Below are 14,181 nucleotides of genomic sequence, written 5' to 3'. Positions count from 1 at the left end.
GTGGAAGTAAAAAGTAATCATAACTGAAAGCAAGAATAGAAACTCATTGAATGAGTAAATATTTGTTATATTACTCATAAATAATGAAAATGAACAAAAATAAACCGATGAATGGATCTAAGTTTCACTTTCAAACTAAATTACCAAAATAACATTTTCCAAGATATATTTGTATTACATCCTAAACTGACAAATAGTTTTGTTATAACTCTGACATTTTCCCCACAGAAACTACACATATTCTCTTGATGCTTTCTAGGTTTTTATTGCAATAACATACAGATATAATCCAGACATCCAATTTCAGTAAATTACACTTCGATATCTTAGAAGACAGTCTTGAGAGTGATATCGACACGGTGGTAAAAAAAAGAAAAAGACACCAGAGATAAAATGTGGAAGTTTTTTTTTTTTTTTAAACATTTTTCGTTGAGTTTTCTCCGGAAATGTGCGACGAGAAGCAGCAGCATAGGGTAATACTACGATACACAACAGACCGATAGTTTGCAACAGTCAAGAACAGCTGGGAGAATCGTTTTGTTTTTGTGTGAAGAATCAGAGTTGAGCTGCTGGCATCTCCGCATACAGATGCACTTTTGCCCGTTTTAAAACAAAAAAAGAAAGGAAAAATTATAAAAAAGGATGGAAACAGAATGATAAACAGGACGACATGCAAATTAGAAAATCAGAAAGCAGCACCTCGTTAGGACTACGTTAAGGAAAAAAAAAACTAAACAGACTAGACAACATACAGAAAGCTCTGTTGATGTTAAACCTTTTAATCAGTTTGTGTTACAGGGAACTTCAGGTTTCTTTGTTAGAGGGAGAAAAATAGACCTGGTAACTCACAACCAACCACATCACACACTTTGACATAGCGGCAAATCTAATAAAAAATAATAATGGTAATAATGCTGCAATCCAATGATTCCCAGATTCTACCTTTTAAAAGTTATTCTCTATGATTTAGATAAAAACAATGACAGAACAAATGAAAAGAAGTTGTTTTATAGGTTTAGACTTTGAGTACTATATGCATATATCTGATACATTAATAGAATCCATATATAAATGATACATTTCTGTTTTATACTTAAATATAATCCTTGCTATGCCTAAAAAGAGCATCTAACCCAAAGAAAAGTGAAAGAACAGCTTGGACCTCAGTGACTGGACCTCAGCCAATCAGTGAGCGGATCTGGACTCAAAAAATAAGCCCACTGATTGGTTGTGCAAGTCTAGAAACGACTCCTATGAGTGAGTCTGGTGTGAACGCAGTTTTAACGGTTTCATTGAGACCAGAATCCTCTCTGTATACCTGCATGCTAACAACTTTGTGCTGTGCTTTTTGACACTGCAGTTACAAAATAAATGGTTTAATAAAACAGAACTGGAGTTTAATCGTGCATCACTTTAGTTATTTGGTGTGTTTGGCACTAGAGTTCACTTTAGATCTGGTTTTGATCCCAACTTTAGCTCTCATAGAGTTTATTTACCAGCAAATTCTGCAGTATTAACAAAATGTAAAAAAATATTTAGCATGCCAGCTTTCTCCAGTAGCTTAAATGTACTTGTAAAGATAAATTACATGAAGAAATATTTTACACTGAGAGGGCAACTGCACTATGATGATTAAAAAAAAAAAAAAAAAAAAGAAAACAGATGCATCTCAATCGATTAGAGTTAAAAAGTATTTCAGTTCAAAAAGGGAAACTTAAGATTTATTACACGGTGAAATGTTTCAAAAGTTTATTTTTGTCCACATGGTGACTAAGACTTACAGCTAATGAAAAAAATGTAATAAAATAAAAAGGAACTGATTTGAATGAAATGAATTCATTGAAAGTTGAGTGGAACTAAAACGGAGCAAAAAAAAAGAGATGTGGAGAAGCAAGAATTAGTGCTTCAAGAGAAAGTTAGGTGGAAGAAAAAAGTACCCTGATGACAAAAACTGCACAAGCCACAAGGATAGAAGAAGGAAAAGGACTGGCCTGCTGATGTGGCTATTAGCTGTAAGATATAATCATCAAAATAAACAAGTACAATATCTGAACATGTGCAATGAATCTATGTAACACAAAGTTTTCCTCTCTGAATTGAATTAGTGAATAAATTAATGAATTGAGATGAATCTGCAGAGACCCGCACTAATCTGCCTCTGTGGTTTTGTGGATTTGGTCCGACTGGCTGAGCTCAGGATGAACAGCTGGCACAACGATCGTCCTTCTGCCTGAGGAATCTACCGGACTCACCAGATGACCGGTCAGGAAGTTTGGCACTTCCTGACCGGTCAAACACGACTTCCCACCATCATCCAGATCGGACCTCTTGTTCTCCAAATGATGCCCAGACCCTGGCAGGCGGTGTTTTGGACTGGTAGGTTCCTCAGGCAAACAGCAGTTTCATTTTAACATAAATAACATTTAATTGGAAAGGAATCATTTCCACCGTAAGGCTTCTTCTTCTTCTTTTTTGTTTTTTTTAAACATTTTTCCCATCATCATGGCCGTAAACTGTGAGCGATGTGTCTTTCCCGGTTCTGTTTAGTGGAAGGAAGATCTCAACAACATGAGACGGAGCCTCTGTGCTGCCAGAGAGGCCGGACGAGCAGGTCCTGGGATCACAGCAGGGAGGGAGGGAGGAAACGAGAGTGATGGAACAGGAAGTTTATGTCTCAGCAGTCTGGACTTTACTCTCGCTACCCTCTTTCCTCTCGTGCGTCTCCTCGTCTTCCTCCTCTCCTTCTTCCTCGTTTTCTTCCTCCTCCTCCTCTTCCTCCTCTGTGTGCTGCTCCAGCTCCTCCCTGGTGATCATTTCAAAGTCGTTTCCGTTGCTGTGCTGCGAGCCTTCGTCCTCCCGGCGGTCGCTGTCCGTATCCGAGTGGCGGTCTTCCGTTGCGTCTCCCTTCGCCTCTTTGCTCTCCTCGTCTTCGTCCTCTTCCTCGTCGTCGGCGTCCTTCTTCTCGCTGTCCGACTTCTCGTCGCTGTCGGACTTCTGCGCCTTGAGGGAGGCGGCGCCGTCCTTCTCGTCAGTCTTATCGGAGCCCTTCTTGCCGCTGCTTCGCGGCCCTTTGTATTCGTGCGTGTAGAGCGGCCTGAACGAGTCGATGAAGCCCACGTCTGCGGTCAGGTTGGGCAGGAACCAGAAGTGATGGCGTCCGCCGGTCACCAGCCAGATAATCAGGAAGAGGATGCAGCGAGCTGAGGAGAGAAGGAACGACTGGATAGGTAGCCATTTTCTCACAGCGCACCATAAAACTTTGATAAATGTCGTTTTTTTCTTTTTTAAATAGCCTGAGTACATTCTTTCTCAATATTCTTAATAAAAAAAGATCTGAAAAGTGTGGCATGCATTCATATTCCACCACCTTTACTAAATAAAGAATCAGTTGCGTAAACCTCCTTAGAGCAGGACGTCAAACTCATCGTCATTTTGGGGAGTATCAAGATTATAAATGTTGTCAAAGGGACAGTTGTGCCAGAATGTATCGATAAAACCCATTAACAAGCTGTTAAAATGTTAATAAATACCCGCCTCTGCATTTAATAAGTACTGCTTAAAATTAAATACTATTATTAATTAAAATTTGCACTTATGTATGACGGTAGATGTGATTTTTTTTGTTACTTGCCACATCGATAACTTGGCATCAAGTAAGGCTGTAGTACAAGTAAGAAATACTGCCGCCTGCTGGTGGGAGTTAGCATCACTTAAATGGATTAGGACATTTTTGAAGAACATTTACAAAGATGCATTAGTGTGAAAAATTTACAGGGATCTGTTAAGTTTATGTGAAATTCCTCAACTGTGGAAAAACTGGATGGACTGATGGATGTAATTTGGCAGGAAAAAGATAAAAACTGATTTGATTTGATTTAGAAAATAACAATCAAGCACCCAACTGTTAACTCTAAGGTTCTATTTATGTAGCTACATAAATAGTCTGGAGGGCCACATAAAAAGGTTTTTTTGGTGTAAATAAATAAATAATATATAAATCCCAAAATAAATGTTGAAGTGCATAAATAAATCTTAAAATAAGTAAAAAAAAATACATAGAGAAATAATTAACTATTATTAACAAAATAAGCTCCAGATATTTTTTTATCATAATTTTATTTTTATTTTATTGAGCTATTAATTTGTCTAATTACATATTTAGTAGTTATTTATTACAAACAGTATTTATTCTCTTAATTTGGAATTAAATGGTTCTCCATGAGGTATCAATATTTAATGCATCGAAAGCTGTTTTTTTTTTTTTTTTTTTTTTTAAACTTTATTTTTATTCAATTTTTAAACATACAATGACATACAATCGAACATGAGGGCTAGGGCAGGTGGTATAAATTCACACTGATGGGCATTACAATGTTACAGACGTTTCACTGTTTAAAATCACAAATGGAAAGTAACAAGGAAAACTCCCAGGTGTCTGTCCGAGTGATGTGGAGTCACAGACATCATCTGTTACACAACTTTGGCAATAAAATGATCCCATTTTTCCCAGAGTTTCTCTCCTTTCTCCTTCTTGAGCCGTATTGTAAAAGTCAACATTTCCATATCGTGGATCAGGTTTATAATATTCACAAGAAGCTTCAGAGTTGGAGGTCTAGGTTGGAGCCAACATTTAGTAATCGCTATCGAAAGCTGTTTTTGAGTCAAACATCATATGAATGTATTTTTAAAACATTATTGTGACTGAATGGAGAAACACAGTGAAACTGTAACATATTTTACTTTAACAGTTCTACTCACCAACTGCTAGAAGCAGGATGCTGGCCACAAAGCAGCCAGCTGCAACACTCAGATAGTAAACTCCAACACGCATTTCTGCAGGCCACAGCGGGAACAGAGTGGCTGCAATCACTGCAATAACTGAGAAGAAGAAGAAGAAAAAGGTGAGGCGATCCCTCCATTTGCAGTAACCTTTCGGTTCCAGGCCTGACTTACCGAGGATCAAACCCATCGCAAACGTTTTGAAATGAACCGGGTCGTAAATCCACACGTACACCTGCAGCAAAGAGACGTGTGTTACGTTTTTCACTCCCTGAAGGAACAACTTTTTAAAAATGCAGAGGTTCCCACCTCATTCCCATCCAGGAACAGTTGATCCTCATGAGGCTCCAGTTTAAACTTCTTCTTCACTTCTTTCTTCTTCTTTGGGCTCCCTGGGCTTTCATCCTAACGTTAACAAAAAGTCTGTTTTATAATCACAACCCTCATTGTGGCGGTTTCTTTTTGAAATTAAAATAAATTGTAAGTCATAGTAACATAATTCTTAAATGGAAATTCTGTTTTAGACAAGTTATCAAAATTGTTTAAACTGAATCAAATATGATTCACACAAAGCTTCCGCACATCATGTTTTCTTTCGTTAAGAGCGAGAACTTTATGTAAGGAAATACTGATAAAACTGATACATTTTCATCATATCGCTCGCTCCTAATTAGTTGTGGGGTTTGTAGTTTTTCCAGTCACAGATGCCACCGTGTCTTTCTTAGGGAAAATGCAGGATTGTAATAAATGATCCAACCTGCATATTTAGGACGTCGCTAAATGTTTCTTTACAAAGCCGAAGAGGTAAAAAAGTTTTCCCCTCGAAGATTTAAAGTTTGAACTCACAGCTGGGTAAATATCGACTCACTGACTGTTTTGAGGTCGATCAGCTCAGAATAAAGGTAACTGAGAACAAATATTATTTTGTGCCAGTGGATCTGTAAGGGGAAGTGTTTGCTTTAGACAGACTCAAAATGATGCTTGGCTGTAAGTAATGAAGATGCAGCTGCAGAAAACCTAGAATTACTGTCCATTTCTAGAGTTTTTCTAAGTCACTTACACTTTTCTCTTTCTTGATTTCAGCAACTTCAGACTCTTTCTTCTTCTCTTTCTCCTTCTTCCCTTTTTTCTCCTCCTCTTTGCTGCTGTCACTCTTGATTTTCTCTTTCTCCTTCTCTTTCTTAGCATCTTTCTCTGGCTTCTTCTTCATCACCTTAAGAGCTCGGTGGAAGAATTGCTTCTTTAAGAGTCTGCAAACAAGCAGCATATTAAAAGCAGTAAATATACGTGATATTTACTGCTTAAAGTCTTCCATTTTCAAAATAAAATAAACATATTTGTAAATGTAAAGAAACAGTGGCTTTGGAAACTAAAAACTGCTAAACTCAGTGATCCACCCTGAAGTTGGAAGTGCTTACGGACCTGTTGCAGTAATCTACCACTGACTCCCTGGTGGTGAACAGCGCCTCCTCTCCCTTCTTGGCTTTGGCCCATTTGGAGTCCAGCAGGCAGTCCACGGCCTTGGAGGCTAAACGCAGAGAAACAGTAAAACGTCACATCTGTAGTCAATCTGCAGCTAATGATTATTTCAGTTAATGATTAATCTATTGATTATTTTCATTTAAAAAATGGCCACATTCTGCAGATTTTTTTTTACTTAAGCCTGTTTTACACAATAGCAGAAATACATTAAAAGATGCAAATAAACAATTTAATTTATGCTCAAAATAAGAAAATAAACATTTTATTGCCTAAAGTGCAGTAATAGCATTCCTTTAGTGATTGCTTAATTATTTGTTGCAAAACATGAATCTGCAGCTAGACAAATACTTCTAACATGTAAAAAGCTCAGCTCTTATTATTTTATTAACATTAATACAGTTTAGGGTTGATCTGTTGATTATTAACAGATTAACAGATTAATAATTGCACAGTAGAAGCTGCTTAATATGGGATTTTTTTTGTTCACAGAATTTGAACTAGATGAATCTAAACCTGCGCCACTTGAGGAATTTTGAGTAGAACATATTTATGTACAAAAGGATTTTTTGCCTTAAATGCAAATTTTTTTGTACAGTTTTGTCTTAATTACTGTTCTGAGAATGTTGTTCTTTTAGCAAATGATTTTTCTTTCAAATCTGATTACTAAATCAGTGGATAATTATCTCAATAATACATTCATGGTGATTAACGGTTTCAGCCCTAATACAGTGATGTTGATCAGACAGCTCAACATCAGATTATCTGGAAAAAAACCTTCACGTCAATTTAACAGGTTCTTAATAGGATTTAGATCTGGACTTTGACTGTGCCATTTTAACGCATGAATTTGCTCTAAGTTACGCCGTTGAAGTTCTGGATAAATGTGTTTAAGGTTGCTGTTCCTCCTCCGTCTCCACGCTGGTGTCAGGTATCGTCTTTATCTCTTCTTGGCTTCAGTTAACCTTTTGAGGTCGACGCCCGCCCTGTGGCGGGCATGACGTCATGTTTCTGTGTGTGTTTTTTGCTCCAATGTGATAATAAATTTTGTCAAAATGAAACAAACACTGTAAAATCACAAAGTTTAGGATGTTCTGAAAATAATGATACCAAACAAGGTAAGGTAAATAGTTTTTATGGTGAAAATATAAGGGTAAATTCAAAATTAGACCAAAACGGCCATTTAGACCCAAGACTCCAGTTAACAAACCTGCAGTGAGTTTATGAGAGTCTGGTCTGTGCAGACAGTTGCCTGCTGCCACAGACAATTAAACCCTGAACAATAACTGAGCTGGAAGGAATGGCTGCTATTATCACCTCACTGTCTTATGCTGCAACCAACTTGACAACATCCTGATTTTATCCATGTTTGTCCACATTTAGATTGAAATACAGAACAAACACTTATTAGCTGCACACTGAGATGAAACTATGAGCATACAAATCTATTTAAAACATATTTCTATTGGGATGAATCATTTATTCCCTGCTTTACTGGAGTTAAATATTTCTTTGTACATTTCTGAGCAGTAGGAGTGGGTGATACGGACTTACAGTTTTATCATAATATTTTGTAGCAACTGTAAAACTGACAATAACTGCTACTTAGTACTTCTTTTTTAGATAACTGTATGACTGTGACTGTGTGTCACAGCAATTACAGCTCTTGAAAAATGTTCCTATTTGCAACGCACTTCTTTTGGACACCAGTCACACAAACAAGTGTGATTTGTTTCATTAGATTGGACAGATTCACTTTATTTTCAAATGTATAAATATTTATTGATGGATTTATCTAACGAACATAAGAGAAAACAGTCAAACTATCAATCCAGATAGTAAAGACGGTTATGGGGAGCTTTAAACATCACTAATTGGAATTTATTGACAACAATAAATTAAAATTGTTATTGTGATAAGAAATTTATAACAATAAATAGGATAAGTGCTCACCCCTACTGCACCAAAAACTTTGATGTGAAGGTTTTTGGTGCAGATCTACATCTACAAATAAATGCCAACAGCAATGCTTCAGCATTCACAAGTTATTCTGGCAGCTTAATAGTTCACAGCATTTCTAAGAACTGGCAAATGGGATCAGCTGTGCCACAAAATACAGAAAATATAAACCCTCTGAGGCAGAAAAATGTCAAACAAAAACTACCAAGCATTATGTCTTCCTCATGTTTGTTAAGCTGAGCACTAACCAATGAAGTAGTCGACTCGGTGACCCATCATGTTGGTGGACTTGGTGGGGCAATTAAACCGAAGGTACTTGGCCACCGCCTTCTCCTCCTTGGTGGGCTCGCTCACCTCCTGCAGAGAGAAACGGCACAAAGAGTCAGACACAACGATGTTTATTATGATCCTATTATTAAAATAAAAGAAATCTCACTGGGTACAACTAGACAATGTATGAAACATAAAATTAACCTGCAAAAATTACAGTTAATAACATGAAATCTGGTATTTTAAAGAGGGATGGAAGAGTCCAACATCTTGCAGCATTAAGATCAGAAATAAATCACAAAAAACCTTTAATATAACCATAATAAAAATCAGTCGTATTTGTACTTCTTCCGAAAGAAAAAAGAAAATCTCCACAAATTTGGTCAGTATATTCATTAATGTAATGAATTGCTACGAGGAAACTAAAAAAAATGACAAAGCCAAAAGTATTACCCCTCCTATGCTTTTTTTTCTATGCAAAATGTTGGAATTTGGAAGAATAATGTAAAGAAACTGGATAGATGGATAGCTGAAAGTTGGTCTAAAAACCTTTTGAAAGTTCTGGAGTGGCCCTCACAGAGCCCGGTTTTCTTATTAAAATTCAGAACATTAATGGAGATTTTGTTTAGGTTCTCTTGGAACCGTTTTTATTATGGTCATTTCCGTGGAAATATTAAGAGTCTACCTGATTCCTGGTGAACAGACATTAGAAATCAATCAAAATGTTGGTGCAGATCTGGAGGTCTGTATGAAATGCTGCCTGCGTGGCTGAACTGACTGCCTACAACCAAACATTTACACATCTATTCATTTTTAGACCTGTTCTGCACCAGTATATAAAGTTTCTAACAGCTTATTACTCATCTCCCATGAGAGGGTAAGTGATGAGGGAAAACCAGCGTCTTCTAGCATCCGTTGAGAGAAAATAAAACACCTGCTTTGCTAATTCTGCATTGCTGTGTCATAAGTTTGTTCTTAAGCAAATGTAATTTTTTGAGATGGAAAGGGAAATTGGCTGCATAGTGTTGCTGAGATTACTTTGGGTGCTAATGGTGCAAGAAGAAAACTAAAAGTTGCCATTTTTAATTTGAGGTCAGAGAAAGCGCGGAGGTCTGAGAAGCTACCTAAAAGAAAACAGTATTTAGAAACATCTGTATTTCAATTCAGCTGTGAGAGAGACAGACTTTCAGTAGCTAACGGGAAGGCTAAACAAAGCAGGAAAGTTACTCTTTTTTCCTATAAAGCTAGAAACATCCATGTGGCATGGAGGAGTTGGAATGTTGGAAACTAATAGAAGATGCCGAAGACGCTTTAAATGTTGCATCCAATAACATTTTATCTTTTGTATCTAATTTATCTTTCTTTCAGACATATTGTTTTCTCTACACACGGTGTGACATTTGTTAAGCTCCTAAAATAAATAATACTTGACAAATGCTGATCTTACATCTTCATTATGATTTCCCTTCACAAGGTAATCTGTACAAATTGGTATTGAAGGTTCAATTTGTTCATCTCTGTAATTTTCAGAAACCAGTTTTTTGATCAACAGACAAGAAGTTGTAAACACTAAACATAAAAATATGATTTATTATAAAAATCTGACAGTAATTAGTCAACGCAGCAATTTCTGACTACTGGGGTTGCATGATTTCTCTCGTTTCCGTCATCACAGCGTCCACACTGTTCCCCTTTAGTATTTTGGTCATTAATATATACCAACTAGGGACATTGAAAGTCCGTCTAAATGAACAAATGTTATTGGAAAACATTTTTTTAATGAATGACAATTAAAATAGTAGAGGAGTCAACCAAATATCACATCCAAATAATCCTTTTCAATTGCAATTCCACACATATTGATGATGTAGCGACAACAGCAACACAATATACTGGCCTCCTACGACACACACTCCTCATTCAACATCTGTGTCGTCTGTTCTGCTGGTTGCAGCGCTGAGCAACATGGCAGCAAAGGCAAAAAAAAAAAAAGGCAGAATCAATCTAGAGATTCTGTGCTGCTTCGTTCAGTCCAGCTGGCTTTGATCCCCACCAGGAGGAACAACCGCGCTTATAAACACCCCTTTGTTTGGAGAAGTAGCCAACTGAGACAGATCAGTTGCACCTGGCAGGAATAAGGAATCTCTTTGTTGGTTTGTGTGACCGAGGACCTACCTGGGTTGATCACAGGAGAATAATCTCCTCTCAAATAAGCAGGTCTGAATGATACAGCTGTTCTAAGGAAATGCTGATTCAACGTCATAGTCGCTTTGTGGTCTCAGTCTGCACATTTACAATGTTAACTGCATGCTCAGTGCTGCATTATAGTTATTATGGAGTACCACACTGTAACCTACAGTGCTTTCCTAAGTTTTTATGACATTTTTCACATCGTACCTTACAACCCCATCCTTTAATCCAGTGTTTTTCAACCCCTGTTCTCAAGTCACACTGCCCTGCATGTTTTAGGAATTCCCCTGCTTCAGCACACATGATTTCAATTGATGGCTGATTAACAGGGTTTTGCTGAATTGAAATCATATGAATGTGGCGTGTTGAAGCAGAGGAACATATAAAACATGCAGGTCATCGTGCCTTGAGGACAAGCAGAGTTGGGAAACGCTGCTTAATTATATTGTACTGGGATTTTTTGTGATAGACCAACACAGTAGTAGTTAAGTGGAAGGAAAACAATACATGGTTTTTACAACAGTTCAGCATGGCCAGAAAGTTTATTTTTCCTCTTTTACTGTAATACCTCTAAATAAAATCTACCACATTTAGGTGGGACCTAGTTAGTAAAGAAAGCCCACCTGTATTTAAAGCAACCTCAGTATTAATCAAGCCATTCTGTGAAGTTTGTTAGAGAACATTAGTGAACAAAAAGCATCACAAGACCAAGAGGATGGTTCTTGCTAAAGAAAGTCACAAATAATTTAATTTTACAATAACCAAAGTGACATTTAGTAATATATTATATATGAATGTACTTTAAATCTAACTTGTATCTGAGCACGTGGAATGCAATGATGTTTTAGCTTTGTACTTATTTTAAATCCCTAATCAATTCTAGAGTACTTGTTTTAATTTACCTATTGAAATAAGTAATATACCCTATTTAAATAATGTTCATTTTAGACATGGTTTCAACACGTGGCTCGTAGAAAACACGTACTGTAAGGAATGTTTTTTAATTATAATGACATTAATAACGGGTGTTTTTTGCAGTTTTTCTTTGTGTTTTTGTGCAATATCTGCACCGAATATCTACAATGGAAGCACAACAATTACACAAGGCGTTTTTATTAGTTTCAAAATAAGCTGTTTATATTATTAAGTGGGTTGCCTATTATATTTTTGATATTTATGAGGAAGGCTCAGTCAAATGGCCTTATTTTGCTAAATATGTTTGTTGTTTTTCCCCTTTGGAAAAGTTAGACAATTCACTTTATTAAAGAAAAAATTAAAACTTCTCGTTTAATTTAGTTCCCTTTCGAAATAAAAGATACATTTAATTTAGTGCATGTTAATAAATGTATTTTTTGATGCTGTAGACCAGGGGTCTCAAACTCCAGTCCTCGAGGGCCGCAGTCCTGCAACTTTTAGATGTGCCTCTGCTGCACCACACCTGAATAGAATAATTAGGTCATTAAGGCTCCGGAAAACTGATCTACACAAGGAGGTGGTAATTAAGCCATTTCATTCCAGTGGTTTGTACCTGTGGCACATCTAAAACCCGTAGGTCTGGGGCCCTCGAGGACTGGAGTTTGAGACCCCTGCTGTAGACAAATTTTAAGTGAATCGAGAAGACAGACAATCCCTGGTCTATCACATCTAATCCCAAAGTGATTTCAGTGTGTGAAGTTCAGGTTGTAAAAATACTTTTCCAAGACAGTAAAGGCTCATTTTAATTGCTAAAAAGGTATGAATCACCTTGAAACAAATGGATAAAATCGAAACAGCATACTTATGCATGTAGTTATGTTTGTTTGAGGCAAGATTCCTTCCTTTTTAAAGCTCGTCTTAAAACCCATCTATTTTATTTGGCTTTCAACGCTAGCGGGATCTAGTTTTAAATTGTATGTTTTTTGTTTTTAAACTGTAAGTTTTTATTTTATGCTTTTTTATTGTTATGTCGTGTTTTGATGTACAGCACTTTGTATCAGCTGTGGCTGTTTTAAAGTGCTTTATAAATAAAGTTGGTATGGTATGGTCTTCATTACTGAGGTAAATACAAACATTGTATTAGAGATCAACCTAAACATTTACAAGCTGCCAGGCATCCATCTTGTTTTCTAGGTTAGCATTGAGAAGAACGAATTCTGGGAATTTTCTAGCAATATTTCATCTTCGTCCTATTTTTTTTTAAATTTACTATAATTCAAATGAATAGAAGTGAACTGCACGCTGTATTCTAGTGAGGACGAAGTTAATGAAGCCTGTAGGTACTCTGTCCATATAGTTTTTGTCTTCAAGGTGCTCAAAGAGGGTCTACAATTCATCTTCCTGGACCTATAAAGAAACGTATTGTGTCAGCTCACTAATTAAATTGCCCCACGTTATGTCAACAGTGCTTAGAGCTGACGCAGCTTAGCCAGAAAACATTTATAACCACTTCAGGCTCGATGAGAATGAAAACCGACTGCAAGGATGAGCAAGACAGAAAGCGGAGAAACGTCTCTCAATGGCGGGGGAAACACGTAGGAGTGCTACAGGTCGCACACTAGAAAAAGCGTAGTAAAAACTGACATTTATTTTCGGTGCCCTGCTAACGATAGCAACCGTTAGCCACTTACAGCTTCAATTGCTCTCAGTTATTTAACGACTCTTGCGTCATAAAATGCTGCCGTTGGGGGTAAAATTTGACAGCTAGCCGTACAAACCGACCCCGAATTTTATTTGCAGTGTACCAACCGGCGGAAGCAACGTTTCATCACGAATGAAGTGATGTTACCTGGATCCGCTTCTTGTGCCTCCTGCGCTCCGCCATGATCCTCTCCAACTCAGCTACCCCGTGTGTAAAGTCTCGCGAGACTCATCGGCAGCGAGAAAACAGAGCTTTGCATTCACAACTCTTAGCTCCCATAAAGTAACGATGGGATATATTACCTTTAGTTTTACCTTTAGTTTTAATGGTCAAAGTTAAGCGATTTCAATTAATTGTGGTCCGCTCAGTAAATTGCAAAATAAGACATTGAAGTACGAGTTCATTTTTTGATTTGTTTAAAATGAGGGTGATGAGAAATTGTACTTTTTATGTTTATATGTTTAAAATATGTTCCGTGCATATTGTAGTATTTATTTTTTCATAAGAAACAAGACATTCCACATTAAAAATAATTTGTTAATTAATCGAATTATTTTTTAAATTATTATTTTAGTATAGATTTACAAAATATGAAACTCAAGTGCCGTATTTCCGCCTCTGGGTGACGCTGTTTCTTTTGCCATTTTGACTTCTCTCCAATATAATTACAGGAGATTACAGCAGATTCGTTTGGATGGGACTAATTGCAGTGATGCATGTAACATTGTGTGTGAGATGTGATTCTACTGTATGCATTAAATACTTTATCTTGACACACACATATATATAGAGAGAGATTCTACTGCATATTAATTTGTAGAAAAAAACGTTATTTTTAATCAAATAAATGCAAAAAAGTATCAAACAGTAGATGCAAAATAAAAAAA

At 36.8% G+C, this 14,181-nt stretch overlaps 1 protein-coding gene across 1 annotated transcript; it reads right to left on the bottom strand.

Annotated features, from left to right (window-relative positions):
- Positions 1 to 249: 249 nt before the first annotated feature.
- On the bottom strand, positions 250 to 13,510 carry sec62 (SEC62 homolog, preprotein translocation factor). The gene is made up of 8 exons (XM_023334952.1): positions 13,442 to 13,510; positions 8,466 to 8,574; positions 6,202 to 6,307; positions 5,840 to 6,029; positions 5,089 to 5,184; positions 4,954 to 5,014; positions 4,759 to 4,878; positions 250 to 3,200 (listed from the first exon to the last, which is right to left on the bottom strand). Exons 1-8 carry the CDS (start codon positions 13,475 to 13,477, stop codon positions 2,668 to 2,670), a joined length of 1,251 nt encoding a protein of 416 aa, XP_023190720.1. The 5' UTR covers positions 13,478 to 13,510; the 3' UTR covers positions 250 to 2,667.
- Between the last annotated feature and the right edge of the window lie 671 nt (positions 13,511 to 14,181).

The sequence above is a fragment of the Xiphophorus maculatus genome, chromosome 6 (assembly GCF_002775205.1).
Source record: "Xiphophorus maculatus strain JP 163 A chromosome 6, X_maculatus-5.0-male, whole genome shotgun sequence".
NCBI classification, from domain to species: Eukaryota; Metazoa; Chordata; class Actinopteri; order Cyprinodontiformes; family Poeciliidae; genus Xiphophorus; species Xiphophorus maculatus.
The sequence above is the reverse complement of the archived record's forward strand: the minus strand, read 5'-3'. Positions and strand labels throughout refer to the sequence as shown.

Excerpts from the sequence above, each read along its gene's own strand:
- sec62 (XM_023334952.1), bottom strand. The coding sequence starts at position 13,477 with ATGGCGGAGCGCAGGAGGCACAAGAAGCGGATCCAG. Across the intron at positions 4,879-4,953 it reads TGCGATGGGTTTGATCCTCG|TTATTGCAGTGATTGCAGCC; the intron begins GTAAGTCAGGCC and ends TCTTCTTCTCAG. Across the intron at positions 3,201-4,758 it reads CATCCTGCTTCTAGCAGTTG|CTCGCTGCATCCTCTTCCTG; the intron begins GTGAGTAGAACT and ends TTCTCTCCTCAG.